At 56.0% G+C, this 20840-nt stretch overlaps 1 protein-coding gene across 4 annotated transcripts in view; it reads left to right on the plus strand.

Annotated features, from left to right (window-relative positions):
• Positions 1-20840, plus strand: part of ABR (ABR activator of RhoGEF and GTPase) — a 174481-nt gene that overhangs the window by 113590 nt on the left and 40051 nt on the right. For all 4 annotated transcript variants that reach the window (XM_037070144.1, XM_037070147.1, XM_037070145.1 and 1 more), the window contains 10 exons: positions 2324-2431; positions 5124-5184; positions 9868-9920; positions 10732-10872; positions 12624-12745; positions 14272-14437; positions 17456-17578; positions 17918-17993; positions 18428-18532; positions 19421-19495. In XM_037070144.1, the coding sequence (XP_036926039.1) occupies positions 2324-2431; positions 5124-5184; positions 9868-9920; positions 10732-10872; positions 12624-12745; positions 14272-14437; positions 17456-17578; positions 17918-17993; positions 18428-18532; positions 19421-19495 (1030 nt within the window). The remainder of the gene's footprint in view (positions 1-2323; positions 2432-5123; positions 5185-9867; positions 9921-10731; positions 10873-12623; positions 12746-14271; positions 14438-17455; positions 17579-17917; positions 17994-18427; positions 18533-19420; positions 19496-20840) is intronic.

Below are 20840 nucleotides of genomic sequence, written 5' to 3' on the forward strand. Positions count from 1 at the left end.
CTGGAGAAGGAGACAAATGCCATCCCTTCCTGCCCTACCCAAGATGTTTGTTGGTGGTGGTCGGTTTTATTTATTTATTTTTTGGAAGTCTGGCCTGTCTGAGGGCTGAGTCCTGCATGGCTCTGACCTTGGCTTCTCCACAAGCATCCCAGTTCTCACACCCCCTCTGGCTTTCCTGAGCCCACTGTCAGCTTCCTTGGGCTCTGTCTCTGCCCAGGCTGCTCCAGGCCCCTGGCTGCACCTCTTTGGGTCCCCGAGGGGCACACGGATCCCGCAGAAAGCAGAGCGGTCCAGGGTAGGGCTCAGGGCAGCACTCTGGTGGGAGCCCTGAGGAAGCCCCCCAGCAGCTGAACCTCCTTGCTACATCACTGAAAAGAGGGTAAACCAGAACATCTAGAGAATAGTGTAGCAAACAACCATGTTCTCACCTCCCAGAATGAACAGATGTTGAGTCTGAAGATACAGGGCAGAACTCTGTAATCAGAAGAATAAAGCATCACAGATGAAGGGGCAGCCCCCCCCCCCTTCCTCTTGCCCTTCCCTCCATCCTGGGAGCAGCTGTTGGCATGAATTTGGTGTGTGGCCTTCTGGGCTGCAGTTTGTCTTTTCACTACATATCTGTACCTTTTCATGGCATTGCATGGGCTTTTTAAATGGACGTACGTGTACATATTTTCTGGACTTTGCAGTTCAGCCCGTTGTTTTGAAACTTGTCGGTGTCCCTTCCTGTAGGCCCCATTCACTCATCTGAGCTGCAGTGCATGGGAGGGTTCCCTTTTTGTGAGCACTTGTTTCCAGTCTTTCCGCTAGAGGGGGAGCGAGGCGGTGGACGCACACATGCAGGTTCCTCTAGAGCTTTCCTGTGGAAATACAATGTGAGCCACATTGATAATGGACAGTTTTATAGTAGCCACATATCTAATCTAGTATTTAGGGGTAAACATACACAGGTGAAATCAATTTTAAGAATATATTGTATTGCCCTGGCCGGTGGCTCAGCTGGTTGGAGCATCGTCCCATACACCGAAAGGTTGCAGGTTTGACCCCTGGTCAGGGCACACATGTGGGCAGCCAATTGATATTTTCCTGTCTCTCTCTCTCTGTCTCCCTGTCCTCTCCCTCTGAAACCGATAAACATATATTTTTAAAAGAATATATTGTATTTAGCTCAATAAGTCTAAAATGTCATTTCAACATGCTAGCAATATTTGAAATTTAATGAGGCCATTTACATTCTCTTTTATGTGCTAAGCCATTGAAACCCAGTGTGGATTTTACGCTTAAGGCCCCTCTCAGTCTGGAGGAGCCGCGGCTCACGTGCTCCATCTCACGTGCTCCGTAGCCACACTTAGTGAGTGCCTCCTGCAGAGGACAGCAGAGCTCTCTCTGGGGAAGTGGATTTGCTCAGCAGTGGGCGGGACTGTGCGTGTTTTAATTACTAGTGATCGACAAATGACTCTCCAAAGAACTGTGCTGATTCACACCCACAAGCAGTTTGTGGAAGTGCCTGTTTCCCCACCTTTGTGCCAGCCCTTGGTGTCACTAGACTTTTAAATTGTGGCCAGATGGATGGGTATAAAATAGTATTTCACTGTCATTTGAGTTCACATTTCCACCCTTCGCCCCTTAAGAGGAAATTCGTACACATAGCGCAGAGAAAGATTTCCATAAATATCCGAGGAATTGAGTGAATGTGCCTTGGTTTCCCCTTTTGCAGAAAGGGAAGATGGCGTCTGTTCTGCCTCCCAGAGGAGTCACGAGTCATGAAAAGCGTCATTTCAGGTTCATGCAAATGTGTGGTGAGGCAGGGCCTCTGGTTTCTGGCAGGCGGAGGGAAGTGGGGACTGTGCCTTGAAAGGCTGGGCCTCACGCTGAGCGTGGGGCGTGGCTCCCTGAGCAGGCCACACCCACCGACTCCTCCCCTGTCTCTCCCTGCTCCGGCTAATTCCGGGATGTGAAAGAGGTGTGAGACGTGGAGGGGCTTCAAACCCTGAGAGATCTTGATGATGCTAAATAAAGCCAAATGCTGCTGATGAATTGAACTTCTGGCATGCCAACCAAGGCCCTATCCTGCTCGCCCAAACCCCCCTTGTTAACCTTATTGGTTGAGTCAGTTTCCATGGAAACCATCAAGTTCAAAAGCATACCGTAGTATAAGCATCCTGCCTTTGCCCTCTCTTCCCAGCCAGCCCTTTGGAGCTGAGTTAGAGGTTCTGAGTGCTAAGTGAGTGCCAGGTGCTCAGGTTAAGCTTTCATCCATTCATTAATCCTCTCCCCACCCCGCTCCTGCCCTCCTCTCTCCCTCTCCCCTTTCTCCTTGCAGGCCAGCCAGCTTGGCGTGTACAAAGCCTTCGTGGATAACTATAAAGTCGCTCTGGAGACAGCTGAGAAGTGCAGCCAGTCCAACAACCAATTCCAGAAGATCTCCGAGGTGGGCACCTCCCTGCACGGCCACCCCTGTGACACCGTGGCTGCTCATAGCCTTCTAGCCTCTGGGCCTCTCCTTTCCTGCTTGCCACTGAGGGAACCGGTCCCCCTGATGGGTGACACTTAGCCTGACATTTGCTTTCTTGCACTTGACATTTTCCCTCTTAATGTAAGAGCACCAATTTGTTTGATTTTGTCACTCTGTTTTAGGTTATTCTGCTAGAACAGGGGAGGCCAAAAAAAGCAGTATTCCCCACACCTCAGTGACCTCGAGGAAGCCACTTACTTCCCTTCCGTTGGCTTTTGTTTCTATAGAATGAGGTGTCTGACTTGCCAGACTTGATAAGAGCCACAAGGACACTGCTTAAAATGCAGGTCTTCAGGCACCTTCCCTGGAGCTTCAGTCAGTTCAGAAGGTTGGGGGTTGGGGGCCCAGGAGTCTATTTTTAGGAAGCTTCCTGGGTGATTTTTATTGATCAGGGAAATTTGAGGAAGTCTGGGCCAGGCGGGCTTTTCAGATCTTTGCATTCCCCGCTGAGAGCACAGGGGCCACTTAGGTGGGGAGAAGTCTCGGGTTCTCTAGCTGGAAATGTATCTGCTGCTGCCCAAAGCCTTCCCTCCACGCCCCCTGCAGGGTGAAGGTGTGGCATTGTCTGCCATTGCTGCTCCAGGAAGCGGCGGGGTGGGGCTGTAGGATCCCTCAGGAGCACAGCCCAGCTCACCCCTTTAGCCAGAAAGATCTCCGTGACAGTCCCAAGCCGCTGGCCTTGCAGGCAGAGCACCCAGCCCCAAGCTCAGGGCAGGAGAGCCCCTCCTCCAGTTCTAGGGAGCAGGAGCCCTTCTACAGTTTCGGTGGCCCTGCCTTACAGGCCCTCCCAGCCCTTGGCTTTCTTGCCTCAGCTTTGATGCTGGAAGAGTTGGTGAGATGCAGCATAGTTTTCGTGAAACTAGTGGGGTTATGGGTTATAACCAGGGTAGAAACTGGCCTAGACGCAGTACCAGAGTCAGGTGGAGGTGCAAGTGTCTTGATTACAAGTAAAAGTCAGATTGGAAAAGTGCGGACTTGGGTCTGTAGCCGAGTTGGGCTTGTTAGTGCTCGGGAGCCCCCCCCACAATTCAACACGTCTACTGGGGCCAGAGAGAGGAGGGTTGACCTCGGTTTCTCGTCCCAAACCCAGGGTCAGGCAAGTCATCCTCTGCCTCAGAGGACAGAGTGACGGGCGGTGAAGTCCCTCTCTGTGAAGTCACGAGGCTGGGGGAAGGGGGCTTCCCCTCATGGCTCCCCGTTCTCCCTGCGAACAGATCAGTTTCCCTGGCTCTGTGTTCAGAGAGGCCTGCCATGACTGCCTGGGTACCTGGGGTCGTGTATAGTCCAGAGTGTGGGGGGGTCCCCCTTGTGGTGGGCAGAACCCCCTGCACTCACCCAGAAGCCCCACGCAAAGCCAACTGGCTCCAAGGGCAGAGCCAGTGGCCTGCTGCCAGGTGGCTCCTCACCCTGATTCAGGCGCTGAAGCTGCCTCCTCCTACTGGAGCTGCCACTTAATTACTGCAATTAGGCCCTTTTCCTCTGCGGCAGGAGTGATTTCATACCTCTAGGCTGCACTGGAGGGGGGAACGGAGAAAAATTCCCTAGAACTAGGAATCCAGACACCAGCTAGAGACATCGACGTCAGGAGCTGAGTAACCCCCCTTCTCCGCCTCCCAACCCCAGGCTCAGTCCCTGGGGGTTTTCTCTGTCTAGAAACGGCTTGAGGCAGGCTCAGGACAAGGGGAGCTCCTGTTGCCGGAGCAGTTCCCCCCGCCCGGCAGTGGGCAATATCACCTGGGTACCTGACCTTGGCCTCACCTCGGCCCCGTCTCCCCCTCACCCGCCCCCCCACGCCTTGGATACCCCTCTTTGCACTCAGCCCTCCAGGTGGGAATTGCATTACAGCTCCAGTTACAGGCCGCACTGCTCCTTTGGCAGGAGCTGGAGCTGGAGCTGGAGCTGGACCTCTCTCAAGGCAGATAAGAGAGGTGTGGGGCAGATAAGCTGCCCTGGAGTCTGTTTCCAGCACTCACTGCCGGTCACTCTGCCCAGGGTCCCCACAGTGGCGTGTTAGCTCTTTCTTCCCCTTGGCTTCCTCTCTGATGCCCAGCATCAGCTGCGGGAGAGGGGCATGTCTGGTGGAGCTGGGGGCCCGGCGAGTCCCTCCTGAGTAGGCTGTGGAAGTAAGCCTCTTGGCCCCAGGTGCGCCCCTCATCCTGTACTGGTGTGTGGGACCCCTCACTCATTGGAGGGGCTGCTCTTGTCCCCAGGATCAGCTGATACACCTGGTGCTTGTCCGATCAAGGCTGGTGTGTACAGACCCCTAAACTGTGGCTGCTGCTGGGGATACCCTGTGGGGGGGAGTCCTGCTCCTGCTGCCTCTGATGCTCTGGAAGTTGCAGGGCGGGGGTGGGGGGGAGGGGGGGTGCTTTAAGGGACAGGTCTGAGGAGCGTGATTATCAAAATCCTTCTCGCCTGCACCCTGCTGCTGGGCTCTGGGGCTCCTGGAGACCGGGGGTGTGGCTCAGGGAGGCCCTTGCCCGGTGGTCTTCGTCTCTCTGGTGTGTGGAGCCCTGGGTTTCAGAGCCCCCCTTCCCCCTGTGCTCACATGGGGGATGGGCAGGCTCAGGTACAGGCCGGGCAGTGATTCCTCTCCTCTGTTTGGCAGGAACTCAAAGTGAAAGGTCCTAAGGACTCCAAGGAGAGCCACACGTCAGTCACTATGGAAGGTACTTTGGGGGACAGGCTGGATAACAGCCCCTTCCTTTGTCTGGCTTTGTAGACTGTGGTGCCCTGCTTGTGCGAGCGTGTGCACGTTCATGTGGGAGTGTGTGTGAGTGTTGGTGAGCGCGCGCACGGACTCAGCCTCTGCCCTAGGCAGCCAGCCAGCTACAAACGTGCTCCTCCTTAGGATGCCAGCCGGCAACCAGCTCCCTTCCTCCTCCTTCCTCCCGCTTCTCCGTTGTGCCGCCCTCCCTCCCCCCCCCCCCCCCCCCCCCCCCCCCCCCCCCGCCCCTCCCCTTGCTGGAGGAGCACTTGGGAAGCGGCTGCTTGATTCTGGAGGCTGTTCAGCAGCAGCGTGCAAGGTGGCTGAGTGGCTGGGCTGCTGACGGGAGCCGGGAGCGATGGCCGCGCGCTTCTGCTCCTGCCGCGGGAACAGAGGCTGCCATGGAAATTCTGCTCATCATTCGCTTCTGCTGTAACTGCACCTATGGTAACCCGGGCTCCTCTTGTGGGAGGCAGTGTTTCTTCCCACTGCTGGGGGCTGGCTGGAGTGGGCTTAAATGTGGCTGTCAAGGTTTGGGGGGCAGCTGGGAAGGGAGGGGGCGCAAGTGACTGGATCTACGTTTATCCTGGTTCACCAGCTTCCAGACTGAAATTGAAGTCTGGGGGCCACTCCGGGCAGGAATGGCTTAGAAAGGGAAGTACCAGGAGAGAAGAGTCCAGGTATCCCCTGAGGGTCGTGTGGCTTAGCTTGAGAGGCTGTGGGCAACTTCCTGGAGAGGCTGTTAAAGACAGAAAGTGACAAGACTGTCCCTGCAGGTATAGCACCCTAAAGGGCTGGAGAGGGGTCAGCAGGGGGCCCGTCAGAATGACAGGTGGTCGGACAGCAGCACCCTGGATGAGGAGGGCGCGGCCAGAGTCAGAAGTTGGGAGTTTCTTTGTTTCCAGAGAGGAGAGGGGGTTGAGCGCCCTGGGTATTGTGTGCTCAGAGAGCACATGCTGCCTTCAAGACATGCTCTCCTCTCAGGGCAGCGGCGTCAGGAGACCCTGGGAGGCCCTGGGAGACTGGGTACAGTTGGGAGAGCGGGAGGGAGTGGGCTGCTCCGAGGGGTTATTTCCAGTCACTGGAGCCCCTGGAGCTAAGGTGTTGGCACTTAGCAAAGCTGGTGGGAGAGGGGGCGTGGCGGTCTGCTGCTCCACGAAGGTCACACACCCACCGTGCAGCGGAAGGGATCGGCTCTTGTCAGTCCCCTCAGTGAGGGGTCCCAGGACAGGCACCTGCTGTCAGCCAGGTTCTCGGTCAAAGGAGGCTGAAGTTGGCCCAGGCAGAAAGGTGTTGGGAAGCTGGTGGGCATTGCTCTCGGAGGCAAGAAGTGCCTTAGGGATGACCCCAACTGCCTTTGGCAGGGGTGTGGGGTCAGATGTTACCTCTGGGTCCCTGCATGTTGGAGTGGCAGGCAGCTGGCCCTGTCTCTCCCCTCCCACCAGGCGCTTTGTCTCTGCACCCTACCCAGTCACTAAGCTTTCACATCTCCGTGGTAACCTGGAGCTCCTTATCAAAGGATGAATGGGGGGGGGGGCAGTGTGCTGGAGGAGAGATGGTGGGGTTTCCTGGGCTCTCTCCCAGGGGCCACTGTGCTAGAGGGACTGCTGCCCCCTCACCTTCTCAGGCTGTCCTGTGTCAAGGCTCCTGATGGAGGTGACCCTGTGCAGGCCCTCTCCAGCTGCCCCAGCAGGACAGCTCTGGAGCTCTAGCCACTGGGCAGAAGCTGCCCTGTGCTCCTGCCCTCTAGCTCAGATTCTGACCCGTTGGGTCGAGAGGGCAGCTAGGCTGGAAATAGCCTGTTCGAAGATCAGAAAGGAAATGCTCTTTTGATTTGACCTAGGAGTTGGTCAGGGCTCACCTCTGCCTCCCTAAAAATGAGGGGGCCAGCCCTTTGCTTCCTCTTCCCTCCCCAAAAGGAAGCTTAGTCGTAGTGAAACAGGCCTGGGACCCAGATTTCAGGGTTTCTTTGGTGCCTGTGATGCAGGCTTTGAAGTCAGCCTCAAAGCAGGGAGTAAGGAGTGAGTGAGCCCTTGCTAGTCACACTGTTGAGAATCTTCTCCGCTCCTCCTAGGGGTGCCAGTTCTGAGGGTCCCATGGACACCCTGCAACTTGGGGCTCACTCTGGAGTTCACGGCTCTTTGTGAGCTCTGCAGGGCCCTGTGCCAGATGCCATGGGGGGTGTGAAAGGAAGTCATGTGTGACCCAGGCCCCTAAGGAGAGACTCACCTACTCCTTCCTTGTGAGTCTTTCTAAGAGCAATTTACTAACTTCTCTGTGCCTTAGGGAAGTTTCCTGTCTGTGAGGTGGGGCTAGTGCTAATTGCTTCCCTTTTGAATCAAAGGAAATAATGCATGTAAAACAGTATTACTGGATGCAGAGCAAGTACCCCGCAAACTAGAGTGAGGCCAGCTTACTCATGTCAGTGGTCTGACTTCAAGGCACTATGGGTATTGTTTGCAAAAGTCCTGGTCAGAGAAGGCTTCCTGGAGGAGGGGGAGAGATAGGTGCTGCTGCCTGGTGAACTATGTCTATTCCAGGGACAGGAACGGCATGTGAGGAGTGGAGAGAGTGGGAGAAAGAGAGGCAGGACACTGGTGGGGCAGGTGAAGGGCAGGGACAGGTGAACGGGGAAAGGCGGGCTCCTCTCTCTGCATCCTCAGGGGAAGCAGGCACATAGGAGCCCTGGGAAGCGGGAACATCAGGTCACTCCTCCTCCCTGGTTCCTTCCATATGGGGCCATGTCCCCAGTGCCCTCTCCCTGCACTTCCCTCCCCGCTCACTTCCTCCCAGCTGCCCTTTCCCACCTGCGCCGAGGTGCAGGACTCATTCCACAGCTCTCATCAGGTGGACTCTTGAGGCGACCACAGGCATATTAATAACCCCTCTGAAACCCAACCCACCATTTGTGCAGCCCTCTGAGCTTAGTCAGAAACCTCTTCCTCCTGGGACCCGAAAGAAAGACACAGGGAGCTGACGCCGCAGGATCAGCTTTCCCTGAGTGAACTCCAGGGCCCGCCCTGGCAGGTGTCTGCTGAACCCGCACTTTCTCTTGGGTCCCCAGGGTTCTCAGGGTGTGATTTCCTCCCAAGATGAGTGAAGCCACAGGTGCATACCCTGAACAGCCTCTGAACTAGACCTGCCCCCCCCCCGCCCACCCCCACCCCATCCCCCCGGGCAGATCACTGGGCTCTACCCTCGCTGTCCCAGGAAACCCCCAGCCTGGTCTTGTCCCTTCCAGCTCGAATAGCCCAGGGGGAGGGGCTCTAGAAATTGCTAAATTAAGAAAGGGCTACAAACATGGGAAACATGTTTGCATAAAGCAGTGGTTTTCAGTCATTCCTGCATATCCAAATGGGCCAAGGAGCTTTTTAAAAAATGCTGATACCCAGGTTCCCCCCGGCAGAGCTTGAGATTCAGTTCATGTGGTGAGGAGAGTGAGGCTGGCAGCTGTGTCTTTTAAGAGCTCCCCAGTGATTCTAATGGGCAGCCAAGCAAAGACTGCAGATAAGGCTCGTGGCGCACACTGAGACTGCGCCTTCTCCGCAGCCCGTGCAGTATTCCCGAAGCGCCTGCTTAGCGCTGCGCAGGGCGTTTCTGTCTAGGGCTTTGGGGGACTCTGGGGCTTGGGAGCTGGCGAGAGCATGAATGTCTGCTCCCAGACCCGTCACCGTCTGGTCCTGCGGGATGGGACACCCAGTCTAGGGTTCTCCTCCCCAAACCAGCATCCTGCCTCATTGCTCCTACGGCAGGGGGACAGGGGTCTCGACCCCACGGCAGAAGCGTGCAGGTGCAGGACTGAGGGTGAAGCACCCATGTTGGGAGAGGCTGGGCACAGCTGCTCGCAGGCAGCTTTGTTTGGAAGTACTGCTCGACCAGCTGCCGCTTCCACCTGTCTCCGCCGAACCCCAGCAATCCTCATTTGGTGTCCTGGTCACCAAGGAGGGTGGCACAGAGCGGTCTGCTGAGCTTGCATTTCCCCCTCCTCTTCATGGCTCCCAGAGGCCCCACTCGGATTCCTTCAGGAAATCTTTGCCCCCTCGGCTACCACTGGCTTGGAGCGGAGCCTTTCTGAAGAGTCGGCCTGCCTCCCTCAGCCTGCCCTGTTTTGTCTTGGGGTTTGAGGGCACGGAGAGGGGTCTTCTCGTGGAGATGAGGCTGGCTATGTGGGTCAGAAGGACGCCTGCCATTTCCAGCTGGCAGTGCCAGGCATTGGACCGGAGGAGCATGGGAGTGACCGGGCCTGAGGGAGCTGCCATCCCTGGAAAAATAGCACGTTTTCTGCCGACATTCCGGGCTCCAGGTGTGACCAGCGTGTGCTGGAGCTCTGCGGGGGAGGCCAGGCCCACAGCTGTCGGGGCAGGGGGGTTACAGAGGGGCGCCTGCCTCCACCCCCGGAGCCTGGTCGGTCCAAGAGAGGGCCCAGGCCGCCAGGGCTGTGTGTCTGCCTGCTGTGTTGTCTGGCCTGCCCGGGGGTGAGAATGGAGGTGTGAGTTGCTGCAGAATCTGCTTGTCGGGGTGGGTGTCCTGCAGGTGGGTGTCTGCGCAGGGGAGTGAAGCAGGTTGGGGGGCGAGACGGGTTCCTAAGGCCTCAAGCTGCTCCTGTGTTTCATCTGTCCTGTCCCCTCCCTGCCTTCTCCAACAGCTCTGCTCTACAAGCCCATTGACCGAGTCACCAGGAGCACCCTGGTCCTACACGTGAGTGTCGGAGCCCTGAGTGGCGAGGGACTGGGCAGGAATTCCACGAGGGACTGAGCCCAGAGGGGGCAGGTGCTGGGATCACTGAGCACAGCTCATCTGGGAAACTGGACAGAGGGGCCTCGGGCCCCAGCTGCGCCTGCCTGGCCTGCGGTAACCATGCCGCAGTGGGGCCAGGGCCTAAATATAGCTGGGCCACTAAGCTTGACATTTGGCCAAGTGCGCCCTCGGAGGCAGGCACTTCCTGCCTCGCCGTCCCTTGCCTGCTGTTCCGCAGTGCCCTTGGAGCAGCTGTGGGCCGGCAGACGGCTGCCTCTCCCAGCTGCTTGGGGAGAGGAGACTCCACCTGGCTGCCCCCCACACACAAGGGGGGAGAGTAATGACTTCAGCGGAGAAATAAAGGGCCCACTGCCTTCACCGCTGCTGCCCCTAATTTTAGTTCAGATTTCACAGGCAGGACCAGATCAGAGTGTGGGTCCTTGAATGCCCACCCCCAGAATTCTTTTAGTGAGAATGGAGTGCTTTCCACTGTCTTTTTTTTTTTTTTTTAAGATTTATTTATTTATTTATTTATCTTTAGAGGGGAAGGGAAGGAGAGAAGGAGAGAAATATCAGTGTATGGTTGCCTGTGGTGGGTCCCCTACTGGGAACTGGCCCGCAACCCAGGCATGTGCCCTGACTGGGAACTGAACCACGATCCTTCAGTTCGCAGACCCGTGCTCAATCCACTGAGCCACACAAGCCAGGGTCCCACTGTCTTATTAAAGCCCCTTTAGAACCTCCCTCACCTCACCGCCCCAACCCTCCCCAGGACCTGCTGAAGCACACCCCTGTGGACCACCCAGACTACCCGCTACTTCAGGATGCTCTCCGCATCTCCCAGAACTTCCTGTCCAGCATCAATGAGGACATTGACCCCCGCCGGACTGCCGTCACAACGCCCAAAGGGGAGGTGAGCTCAGGGCCCAGCGCAGCCGCTCACCCGGCGACCAGATTGCCTACCCCTGCTGTCCTGCACCCACAGACATGTGGCCCTGTGCCCTGGGCTAACAGCTTTAAATCCAGTGTCTCATTAATCTTCATAATCCCCACTGTGACAGAAGAGGAAACTAAGGCCTGGAGAGTCTCTCCAGGTGTGACGGATCTCTTAGCCATTGTCAGCACTGGATTCTTTAGCTGGGGTTAGCTGTCTGTAAGCCCCATGCACTGTCCTCCTTACTAGGGAGTCGGGGCGCTCTGGCTATCTTGGTCTTAACTACCAATATCCCGCTGTACCATGGTGGTATGATGCCCAAAGGGGCCCTGGAAGATAGTGGCTCAGTCTGAGGGAGTGGGAAGCTCTGAGCTGCCTCTGATGAGCCTGCATGAGCAGGTGGGAGAAGCCAGGGAGAGGGCCCTGTAGCAGGAAAAGCTGGTGGGAGAGCTGGCTGAGGCAGCTGGGTTACTGGAAAGTCCCAGGTGAGCACCTAGATGTGGAACAGCAGCTCCAGTTCCGGGGGGGGGCCCTTCCTGGAGGGAGGGTTGGGGGGGGTGACCCGGTGAGGAGAAGCAGTTCGAAGAATCAGAGAGAGAGTTACCGGCATGGGTCAATGGCCTGGCCCACGTGGGGCACTTCCTGGCCAGCAGAGGGAACGGAGTGGCGTGTAGGAGCACAGGCTGGCTGGGTTTGTGCTCCTTTGTTACATTTATGAGTCCCCAGTGTCTCCTGGGGAGGGCAGTAAGTGGGGACAGGATCTAGAGAGTGACTAATGAGTCCAGAGAGCTGTCCCTGCTTGCAGCTCCCAGCCGTGGTTTGCAAACCCTAGAATGTCAGTTGTTTATTTGACTTGGGGATTAGCTGAAAGATGTCCAGCAGGCTGATAACATGATCAGTGTCAGATCATTTCGGTGGTCCACTTTCCACATACTTACCTACATGTTGTAGTGTATGCAGCTCTGACATGGTATGTAATGCAAGGAAAGCTGGGACAGATCTTGACAGCCCCGGGGCTTCCACGGCCTCGGAGGGTGGCAGGGAGGAAACTCTGGAAGTTCTGCATGAAACAGCGCTCCGGACCCCCCAGCGCCCCAGGCTAGAGATGGTGGCAGGTTCCCCCCCTCCCCCGCACACAGCTGCGGCCCCACAGAGGGGAGCCCAGGGCCTCCCGTCCATTTGGGCCGGTCGAAGAATTTACTCAGAGGTGGCATCCACAGGACTGAGAGGGTCTGCAGGTCAAGATGAACTGAATCTAGACCAACTTCTTAGGACTGTGGGGTGGGTGTTGGGGGCGGTGGGGGTGTTCTTGCCCCAGTGTTCGCACCTAGTCATCCTGAACTAGGGTCCGTCCAGGTGGAGCTGTTGAGAGCTGCAGGAAAGCATCAAGCTCCCATCTGCTGATCACACCTGATGTGCTGGCCCCGTGCCAGTGTGCGTCACGCATCGTCCTGGGGATCCCTCCCTTATGGGCAGCCATCATTACCCCCACTTGACAGATGGTTAAACTGAGGTTAAGCGACGTCAGGAAACTTGCCCAAGTTCACAGCTGGGAAGTGGCAGAGTCTGGATTCAAGCCTGTCTCCATGTGACCCCCAAACCATTGCTCTTAACCACCAGGCACTACGGCCCCTCCCGCAGCCCACCCCTCAGCGGGATGGTGCGCCCGAGCAGGCTGGGCCCTGGGCGGGCCGTGCCTGAGCGGTGGGTGGGTGTGCCATCTCCCTCAGACGCGGCAGCTGGTGAAGGACGGCTTCCTGGTGGAGGTGTCCGAGGGTTCCCGGAAGCTGCGGCACGTTTTCCTCTTCACAGACGTCCTGCTGTGCGCCAAGCTCAAGAAGACATCCGCGGGGTGAGTGTGTGTGCGCCCAGGGTGCAGAGGTGGGGAGCGGCTTGGCCCTGCCCCCCGTGGAGCCCCTGGGCCGCCCGGAGCAATCTACATGTTTTCCTTTTTAAAAGCATATTAATTTATTTTACTGCATAGTCTTTTTCTAAAAATAAACGATGTGTTTAATTATAAAGATAATATAACCAAATTACAGACCGAAAAAACCCACCACCCATCCGAACGTAAGCATCAGTCCCCTGCTGCTGTATTTCCTTCCAGTTTTTTTAATGTTCTTACACGTTTTTTCAGAGGCTTGTAATCAGAGTGAATACCCAATCTGGGGCTCTGCTTTTTCCATTTCACGTCATAAGCATTTTCCCTGTTGCTGCCTAATCTTCATAATCATCGCTTCCCTTCCCTGCATGATGTTACAAGTGGATCTGCCGTAATTTACTTGAGCATTCTTCTTTTATTAGACGGCTCTACATTTTTGCTCACGAGTTATAGTGAATATTCATTAAATCCGCTGCTATCATTTATTGAGTGGGTCTGCCATGCCAGGTGCCACGACAAATGCTTCGAATATATTATTCCTAATCTTCCCAACAACTTTATGAAGTAGGTCTTATTTTCCGCATCTCACAGGTGACAGGAAAGAGAATAGCAAAATAAGTTGCCCCGGGTTGCACAACTAGAAGTGGAGGAGATGGGATTTGAACCTTAATCTGACTTGAAAGCCGCTTCCCACCTCCCTCTCCAGACTTAGCGATGTAGCCCCACTCAGCGCCATGAGCAGAGAAGGTTGTTCGGTGTGCATCCCACATTCTTTCACCTACTGTGTGCCGAGTACGCTAGCTTACAGGCCAGGGGAGACGGGCCTTGAGCTCGCTGTGACACTGAGGTGCCGGGGTGAGAGGCACAGACCTGCGTTCTGGGGCAGGTGAGAGGAGGCGGGTTTTGTGAGACTCAGTAAAGGGCAGGGCTCCCTGGCACTCGATCTGAGACTACTTTAAGGCACAGGTGGCAGTCATAAGCAAACATGCCGGTGCCTTCAGTCCTCTGCCCACGGCAGACCTGACTAACGAGCCCACTGTTGCCCACTGGGCTCAGACGTGGCTTTATAATCCTCTCTCCCGTACCTCAAGCGACCTCAGTTGATCAGAGTTGGCGTTCGAAATAACATTTGTGTTCCATCTCAAGCTTAAAGGATAATGAGTATGAGCTAAGCACAGGCGGACTGGGAGGGAGGGGAGAGCGTGGGATGGGGAACAGGAAAGCGTGAGCCCTCTGTTGCTCCTGCTGGAGGGGTTCGGGATGTCAAGAAACATCAGTCATACCAGACCAGAAGACTGGCACGGCCAAGGTCCGGAGCCCTCACTGCCACCTGACGCTAGGACCTCCGTGCGTGTGTTTCCTGATTGCGCAGCTCAAGGACAGGGGATCGTTTTGGCCTGTGATGAGTTCTCAGTTAACTGCTTTTAGGCGGTTTGGGGCTCAGCAGTTCAGGCCGAGCTCCTTCGGGCTCAAGTCCTCCTCTGGTTCATTGGCAGGAAGCACCAGCAATATGACTGCAAATGGTACATCCCCCTGGCCGACCTCGTGTTTCCGTCCCCTGAGGAGGCGGAGGCCAGCCCCCACGTGCACCCCTTCCCAGACCACGAGCTGGAGGACATGAAAATGAAGATCTCTGCCCTCAAGAGTGAGATCCAGAAGGAGGTGAGCAGAGGGGAGCTGGTGCAGGGGAGTCGGCTGTTTTTCTCGGGGCCCTTTGACCTGGCTGTATCGAGAAGCGCAGGCAGGGGAGGTGGTGAGGGCTGGGAACCTGATGAGGAGGGAAGAGGCAAGAGAAAGGAGGCCCCGGGCATCCACACGCTTGGGGAAAGACTTTGGTCTCAGCAGATCAGCACTGAGCAGGTGGAGGGCAAGCCAAGGAGTCAGTGCTCAGAAGTCAGTGAGGCTGATCCTGGGAAGTTTCCTGGAGAAGAGTGTGCGTCAGCACTGCAGAAAAGGGGAGCAAGAGAAGGGGCCTTCGTGAGGGAAAGCAGGACACGCACAAGGGAAAGGGCCCAGGAAGCCTCCTACAAACCGACCGAGGAGGCAAAAACCAAGGACCAAGGAGCCTTGCATGCCAGGATGCACCTGGTGTGGAGATGAGCTACGGTAGCCTGTGCCCCGACCGAGAACCGAGATTCTTAAGCACACGTGAAACATCCACAGGCACGGGACAGGCTTTAGGCTGCAAAGGCAATCTCCGATTTAAAAAAAGGTAGAAACCAACAACTAGAATATAGTTAAACATAAGCCTGGCAAGTTCAAACTTTCAGAGTACAGAGGAAATTGAAGTGGGAACTGCATGAAAGTGAGAGCTCTGCATATCAGAACCTGTGGGGTGTAGTCAAAGCACTATTTGCAGGAAAATGCATAGCCTTCAGTTCGTCTGATTGAACGCCGAGGCTAGTGGAAAGCCCGCAGGAGGCATCCCCCCGCCCCTCCTCCCTGTACATGGCAGGCAGGGCATGGAGGGCTTGTTTGATTGGTCTGCTTCTTCCTCACCCATCCAGCTCTGCTTGCACCTCCCTTCCCCTGGGGAACCTTCCCTAATGTGCACCCACTGCGGGCTGGGGTGGGTGCCCTGCTTCCTGGTTCCTGACGTTTCCCTCTTTGCTTCATCGGTCCTGACTTATAATTGCATAGTCACCTTTTTCCTTTACTGATTAGGATTTGAATTCTCGAAAGGGGCTGTTTTATGTCCCTAGTACTTGGCACATAATAAATACTTGTTTCATAAAGGATTGTTGAGGAAGACGAACAGGTGGTCACTAAGGATCCTTTCATCTCAGACACCTCTCCTTGAATGGGGGAGGAGAGGGCCACAGTAATAATGCCAGGGGTGTTTGAAAGCAAGGGTCTGCGGGGGAGGGGGGTGTGCATCTGTCCAGAGGGAGCATCAGACCTGCACAGCTGTGTCCCCTGCCACCGGTCTGCCAAATGGCCAGGCCCCACCTGGCCTCCGTGGAGCCTGTGGCCCCATCTGGTGCTGTCCACCATCCCCACCTGGCCCTGGGAGGTGGTGGGCTGGGTGCCTTCCCTCCTACCCGGGGAGTGGATGCAGCCTTCTGCTCAGTCAAATCAGCGCTTACTGAGCGCCACTTGCCCTCACTGCACTGTGCTGGACGCCTCACAGAGCTCCTTGTCGGGGTCCAGGGTAGGGGGCAGGCGTGCGCATTAGCGCCCACAGAGGAGTCACTGGAGAGGCAGAACAAAATTGTTCCCTGAAGTACAGAAGCAGCAGTGATTTTCTTGTTTAATATTTTTTAAACTTATTTTTCCCCTAATCACCAGTGTAGCCCTGGCTTGTTTTAAGGAAAACTCATGATGCCAAAGTGTGTAGAGTCACACTGACCGGTTGTCTCCGGCCCCCGCTGTGAGCGGTTCCAGGCATATTCTTTCCCACTCCTTTGTGCTGCAGCTGGCGTGTACGCACGCGCATTGTTTCGCACTTGAATGAGATTAGACTGCGGATGCTGTTTTGCAATTTAAGCTTTTCACTTAACAGGGCACCTTAGTTTGGGTCTGTTGGGTTCTTTCTAACGGCCGCATCCTATTCTGTTGCTTGACTGCACAACAGTGTCTTTGGGTATTTAGATTATTTCTGGTTCTCTACTCATCCGTCACGGGCGAGTCTGCAGCCAGCATTGCTGCACTCATATGTCCTCCCCCTGACAGGCTCCCTACAAGTGAGGTGTTTGGGGCAGCGGGCTTGTGCGTGTACTTGCCAGGCGTCCCTCTGGAAAGGGTGCATCCGATTACCATTCCACCAGCAGTGTGTGACAGTCACTCGCTCACCACACTGTCACAGCACTGGTTGTGAGCCATTGTTACAGTTTTGCTAGTCTACTGGGTAAAAAAAAAAAATGCTACAGAAATGAATTTCAGCTGAGGAGTTTGAGTGCGGCATGGGATCAGGCTTAAGCATAAGAGTTGTGAATAAAAGGGAAGGGTCCTTTATAAAACATGAACTTGGAACACTGGAGAAGGGGGCACTACCAGAGGGAATAGCACCACGAGGCCGAGGTGGAGGGCGCAGGGTGGGGCGTGGGGCGCATCAGGCAGGGCACGGAGGCTGTGACCCAGCCTTGCAGGCCCCATGCCCAGGCCAGGAATTGGGGCTTTGTGCAGAAAGATGTCTGAGGTATTAAGCAGGGTACTCAAGATTTAATTTATCGAGGTGACAGAAGAGGCTAATACTAAGAAGACTTTTACTAATTACAGTCTCTAAGAGAAGGGTGCACATCACACCACACAGCCACACGGGGAAGGGCCAGGTGTGGCCAGGAGGCAGAAGGAGCGTGGGCAACCGTGGCCCGGAACCTGAGTGTCGCTTTCCCAGAGAAAGGAAGGCGGGGCAGGCAACGGTGTGGGACTAACTAGTCTGGGTGATGTTGGAGGGCTCTGGGCTATAGAGGCTGACCCTAGCAATCTGGTACCTGGTCCTGGGTGACTTAGGGCAGGGGCATGACGTTGGAGGAGGTTGGGGATATGTTAGGATTTAGCATGACCTGGGAGGAATAGTTTTCTCCCTGGCCATGTAAGCCTCCCAAGGTGTCACAGCACCATAAAGTACTAAAAAAGAAAAATATATATATGATCAACTCACAGGGGAAAATTGTGCTTGGAGCTGCGGGGTGAGGGGTGGAGTCTGAGGAAAACCGTCTGTGCCCTCTGCCCCTGCAGAAAGCCAACAAAGGACAGAGCCGGGCCATCGAGCGCCTGAAGAAGAAGATGTTTGAGAACGAGTTCTTGCTGCTGCTTAATTCCCCCACAATCCCATTTCGGATCCACAATCGGAACGGAAAGGTCAGGATGTGTGGACATGGCACTGAGACAGCCCCCTTCCTCAGTCCAGGGTTGTCTGTTCTCTGTGGTTCCCAGCCCTGACCTGTGGGAATGAGGGACTCAGGCCCTGATTCAAAAGGAGGCTGCTGTGGCTCCGGCCCTAGACTCCCTCTCCCCATTGGTGTGGAGCTAGTGCCCTCTGCTGGCCATCACTGGCACTGCCACTCCTGTCACTGGGCTTCCCCCAAAGCCTAGGGGGTGGTACCTGGGTAAGAAGGAGCTTTGCTGGAGCCCCGAAATCCAGGAATTCGCTTAGTCTGGCGAGGGCCACCCCACTGAACTGTCATCTCCTCTCTGCAGAGCTACCTGTTCCTGCTGTCCTCGGACTATGAGAGGTCAGAGTGGAGGGAAGCGATTCAGAAACTACAGAAGAAGGGTGAGGTCCTGCCCCAATGGCCTTGTGTATTACCAAGCACTTTCATGTGCTGCGTCTCCTCTCCAGGCCCCACAGTCACTCTGTAAAGTGCCAGGGCAGGTGGCTCTTAATTGATATTACTTGAGCCATTGAGGCCCAAAGAATTTAAGTGATTTGCTTAAGGCATACAGTGATTTAGTGATGGGCCTGGACCCGGGAGCCGCTCTCCCTCCCCCTCCCCCATACTCATTTACATGCGCCTCTTCAGTTGGACTCCCCCACTCTTACCCCTCTGACAGCCCCCGTGGGAGGGTTCACAAGTCTTCCCCTTTTTTCCAGTGACCACCTCTGCCCTTAGAACCAAGTGGGGTTTTTTTCCTGCAGTAGCCCCCAAAGGGAGCCGCGGGCCCCAGTGGACCCTGCGCTGACGTCCCCTCTCTCGGCTCCTCCCACAGATCTCCAGGCCTTTGTCCTGAGCTCAGTGGAGCTGCAGGTGCTCACGGGATCCTGCTTCAAACTTAGGACTGTCCACAACATTCCTGTCACCAGCAATAAAGATGGTAAGGTCTGCGGCCCACGGCTGCCCAATCAGCAGGTCCAGTGCCCCAGGGCCTTGCTGGGGCCTTCTGCAGGGACCTTGCCAGCTATAGAGGAAGCTTGAACAGGGCTTGTCCATTTCCCCAGAAGGCCCCAGTGCCTCCCTGGCCCCCACTGGCTTGGGAGAAGAGTCTGGCACCCTGGTGCACTAGGGTTGTGTCGTTACTGTGTTCACGAGGTGGTTAGATAGTGGAAGCAGAAGACGAGTGTGGGGCAGGGGCAGAGGCTGGGGTGGCAGGAAGGGGGGATGGGCTGGAACAGTATGTGAGAAATCAGGCCAGGCGTTTCCAGGGATGGGTCTCGGAGGGCCTCGAGTGCCCAGCGAGGAGTTTGTTGTTCAAGCCCAGGCACCCATGGGAGGTTTTTGAGCCGGGCAGGGCTGTGACCGGGGCTGGTAACTGGCCTAAATTGGGGGGAACCTGGCTGCCCGTGGGTGCTGGAAAGGGGTTTTGAAGGCAAGCTCTCCGCTGCCCGTGAGAGTCACCTGCCCCGGCTGTGTTCCAGAGAGGAGGTTCCTTCCCTCCCATTGGCACAGAGCGACTTACTGGCTAACTTTTACTTTGAAAGGCTAGACTGAGAAGGGCAGCCGCCACGGGATAGCAGGATCCAGAGAGCAAGGGAGGGCACCCCTGGGGGGTGGTACAAAATCCTGGGTCCTGGAGGGAAGGTGTGGACTGGCCTGCTAGGCTGAGTGGAGGGCGAAGGGACACCAGCCCATGGTCCTGGAAGCAGTGGGCTCTGGAAACTTCTTCATCTGGCCACCAGGTGGTGCTGTCAGACCTAGGCTCCTGCTGTGTCTCAGATCCTAAGCGACTCACCACCCCTACCCTGGGGGCTTTGCTCTCTTGCAGATGACGAGTCTCCAGGGCTCTATGGCTTCCTTCATGTCATCGTCCACTCTGCCAAGGGGTTCAAGCAGTCAGCAAGTAAGTGTCCCTGACAACCAGCCCTAGGAAGAGGCTGGTGAGCCTTTGTTCATCCTGTCCCGGAAAGTCCTCGTGGACCCATCGCATGGGGCCTCCCACTGCCCCCTTGCTCTGCTCTGGCCTGTCGGGCTGGGGCCCTGCCGCTGCCTAGAGATGTGGGGTGTGCCCCGAAAGGCTAGGAACTAGCTCCTGTGGGCGGGGGCGTTGTTCTGCCCCTTGTCTCCAAGTCTGCTGAATTCCTGGACTCACATCTCCTGATCACAAGCTGTGTGACCTGGGCCAACTCTCCTGACCTTTCTGAAACCTCAGCTTCTGTCTCCATAGAAGTGATCACCCTTGTTGACACTGACCTAAGAGCAGGCTGCAGTATGACCGACCGCGTGTGTGCAAGGCGGGCACACCGCCACACACCACCTTCTCCCTTCTTCNCATCGCATGGGGCCTCCCACTGCCCCCTTGCTCTGCTCTGGCCTGTCGGGCTGGGGCCCTGCCGCTGCCTAGAGATGTGGGGTGTGCCCCGAAAGGCTAGGAACTAGCTCCTGTGGGCGGGGGCGTTGTTCTGCCCCTTGTCTCCAAGTCTGCTGAATTCCTGGACTCACATCTCCTGATCACAAGCTGTGTGACCTGGGCCAACTCTCCTGACCTTTCTGAAACCTCAGCTTCTGTCTCCATAGAAGGGATCACCCTTGTTGACACTGACCTAAGAGCAGGCTGCAGTATGACTGACCGCGTGTGTGCAAGGCGGCACACCGCCACACACCACCTTCTCCCTTCTTCGTCATCACCCACTAAGTCTGTGCAGTTGTTGGCGGTTCACAAGATACAGTTACGCTTTTGACCTAGTTTTTCTCCTACAGGAGTTTGTGAGTCAGTTAGACAGGTGATAGTTCCTCCCCATTTGCCAGATGAGAAAACTGAGTCACAGAGAGATAAAGGGACTTAACATCACACAGGATCAGAAACCCAGGGCTCCTCTCCACCAGCCCCTTCCCACTCCCTCCTCTTCCTCACTGGTGGGTGCGGTCTGCCCTTGGCCTCTCCCCAGGCAGAGCACTGTGCAGAGGCCGTGCCGTCGGCTCACAGACATTCAATAAACGTGTGTGGGAAGCCCAAGTTCTGGAGTTCATCCTCCTCCTCACTCTGTGTTCCCATCTCCCCAGGCAAACTGTGCTTACGGGACCTGTCATACTACTCTGTCACTTCAAATTTGCTTCTCCCCTGCGAGTTCTTAGAGGGCAGAACCACGTGTCCTTTCTTGCTGGATGAATAAGAGCTCAGAAATGCTGAGCTAAGCAGTTACTTTCCAGACACCTACTGTGTGCCTGGGCACCTTACTAGGCACTGG

This window comes from Sturnira hondurensis, unplaced genomic scaffold, assembly GCF_014824575.4.
Source record: "Sturnira hondurensis isolate 20B ecotype Veracruz unplaced genomic scaffold, ASM1482457v3 Scaffold0018728, whole genome shotgun sequence".
In the NCBI taxonomy this organism is placed as follows: Eukaryota; Metazoa; Chordata; class Mammalia; order Chiroptera; family Phyllostomidae; genus Sturnira; species Sturnira hondurensis.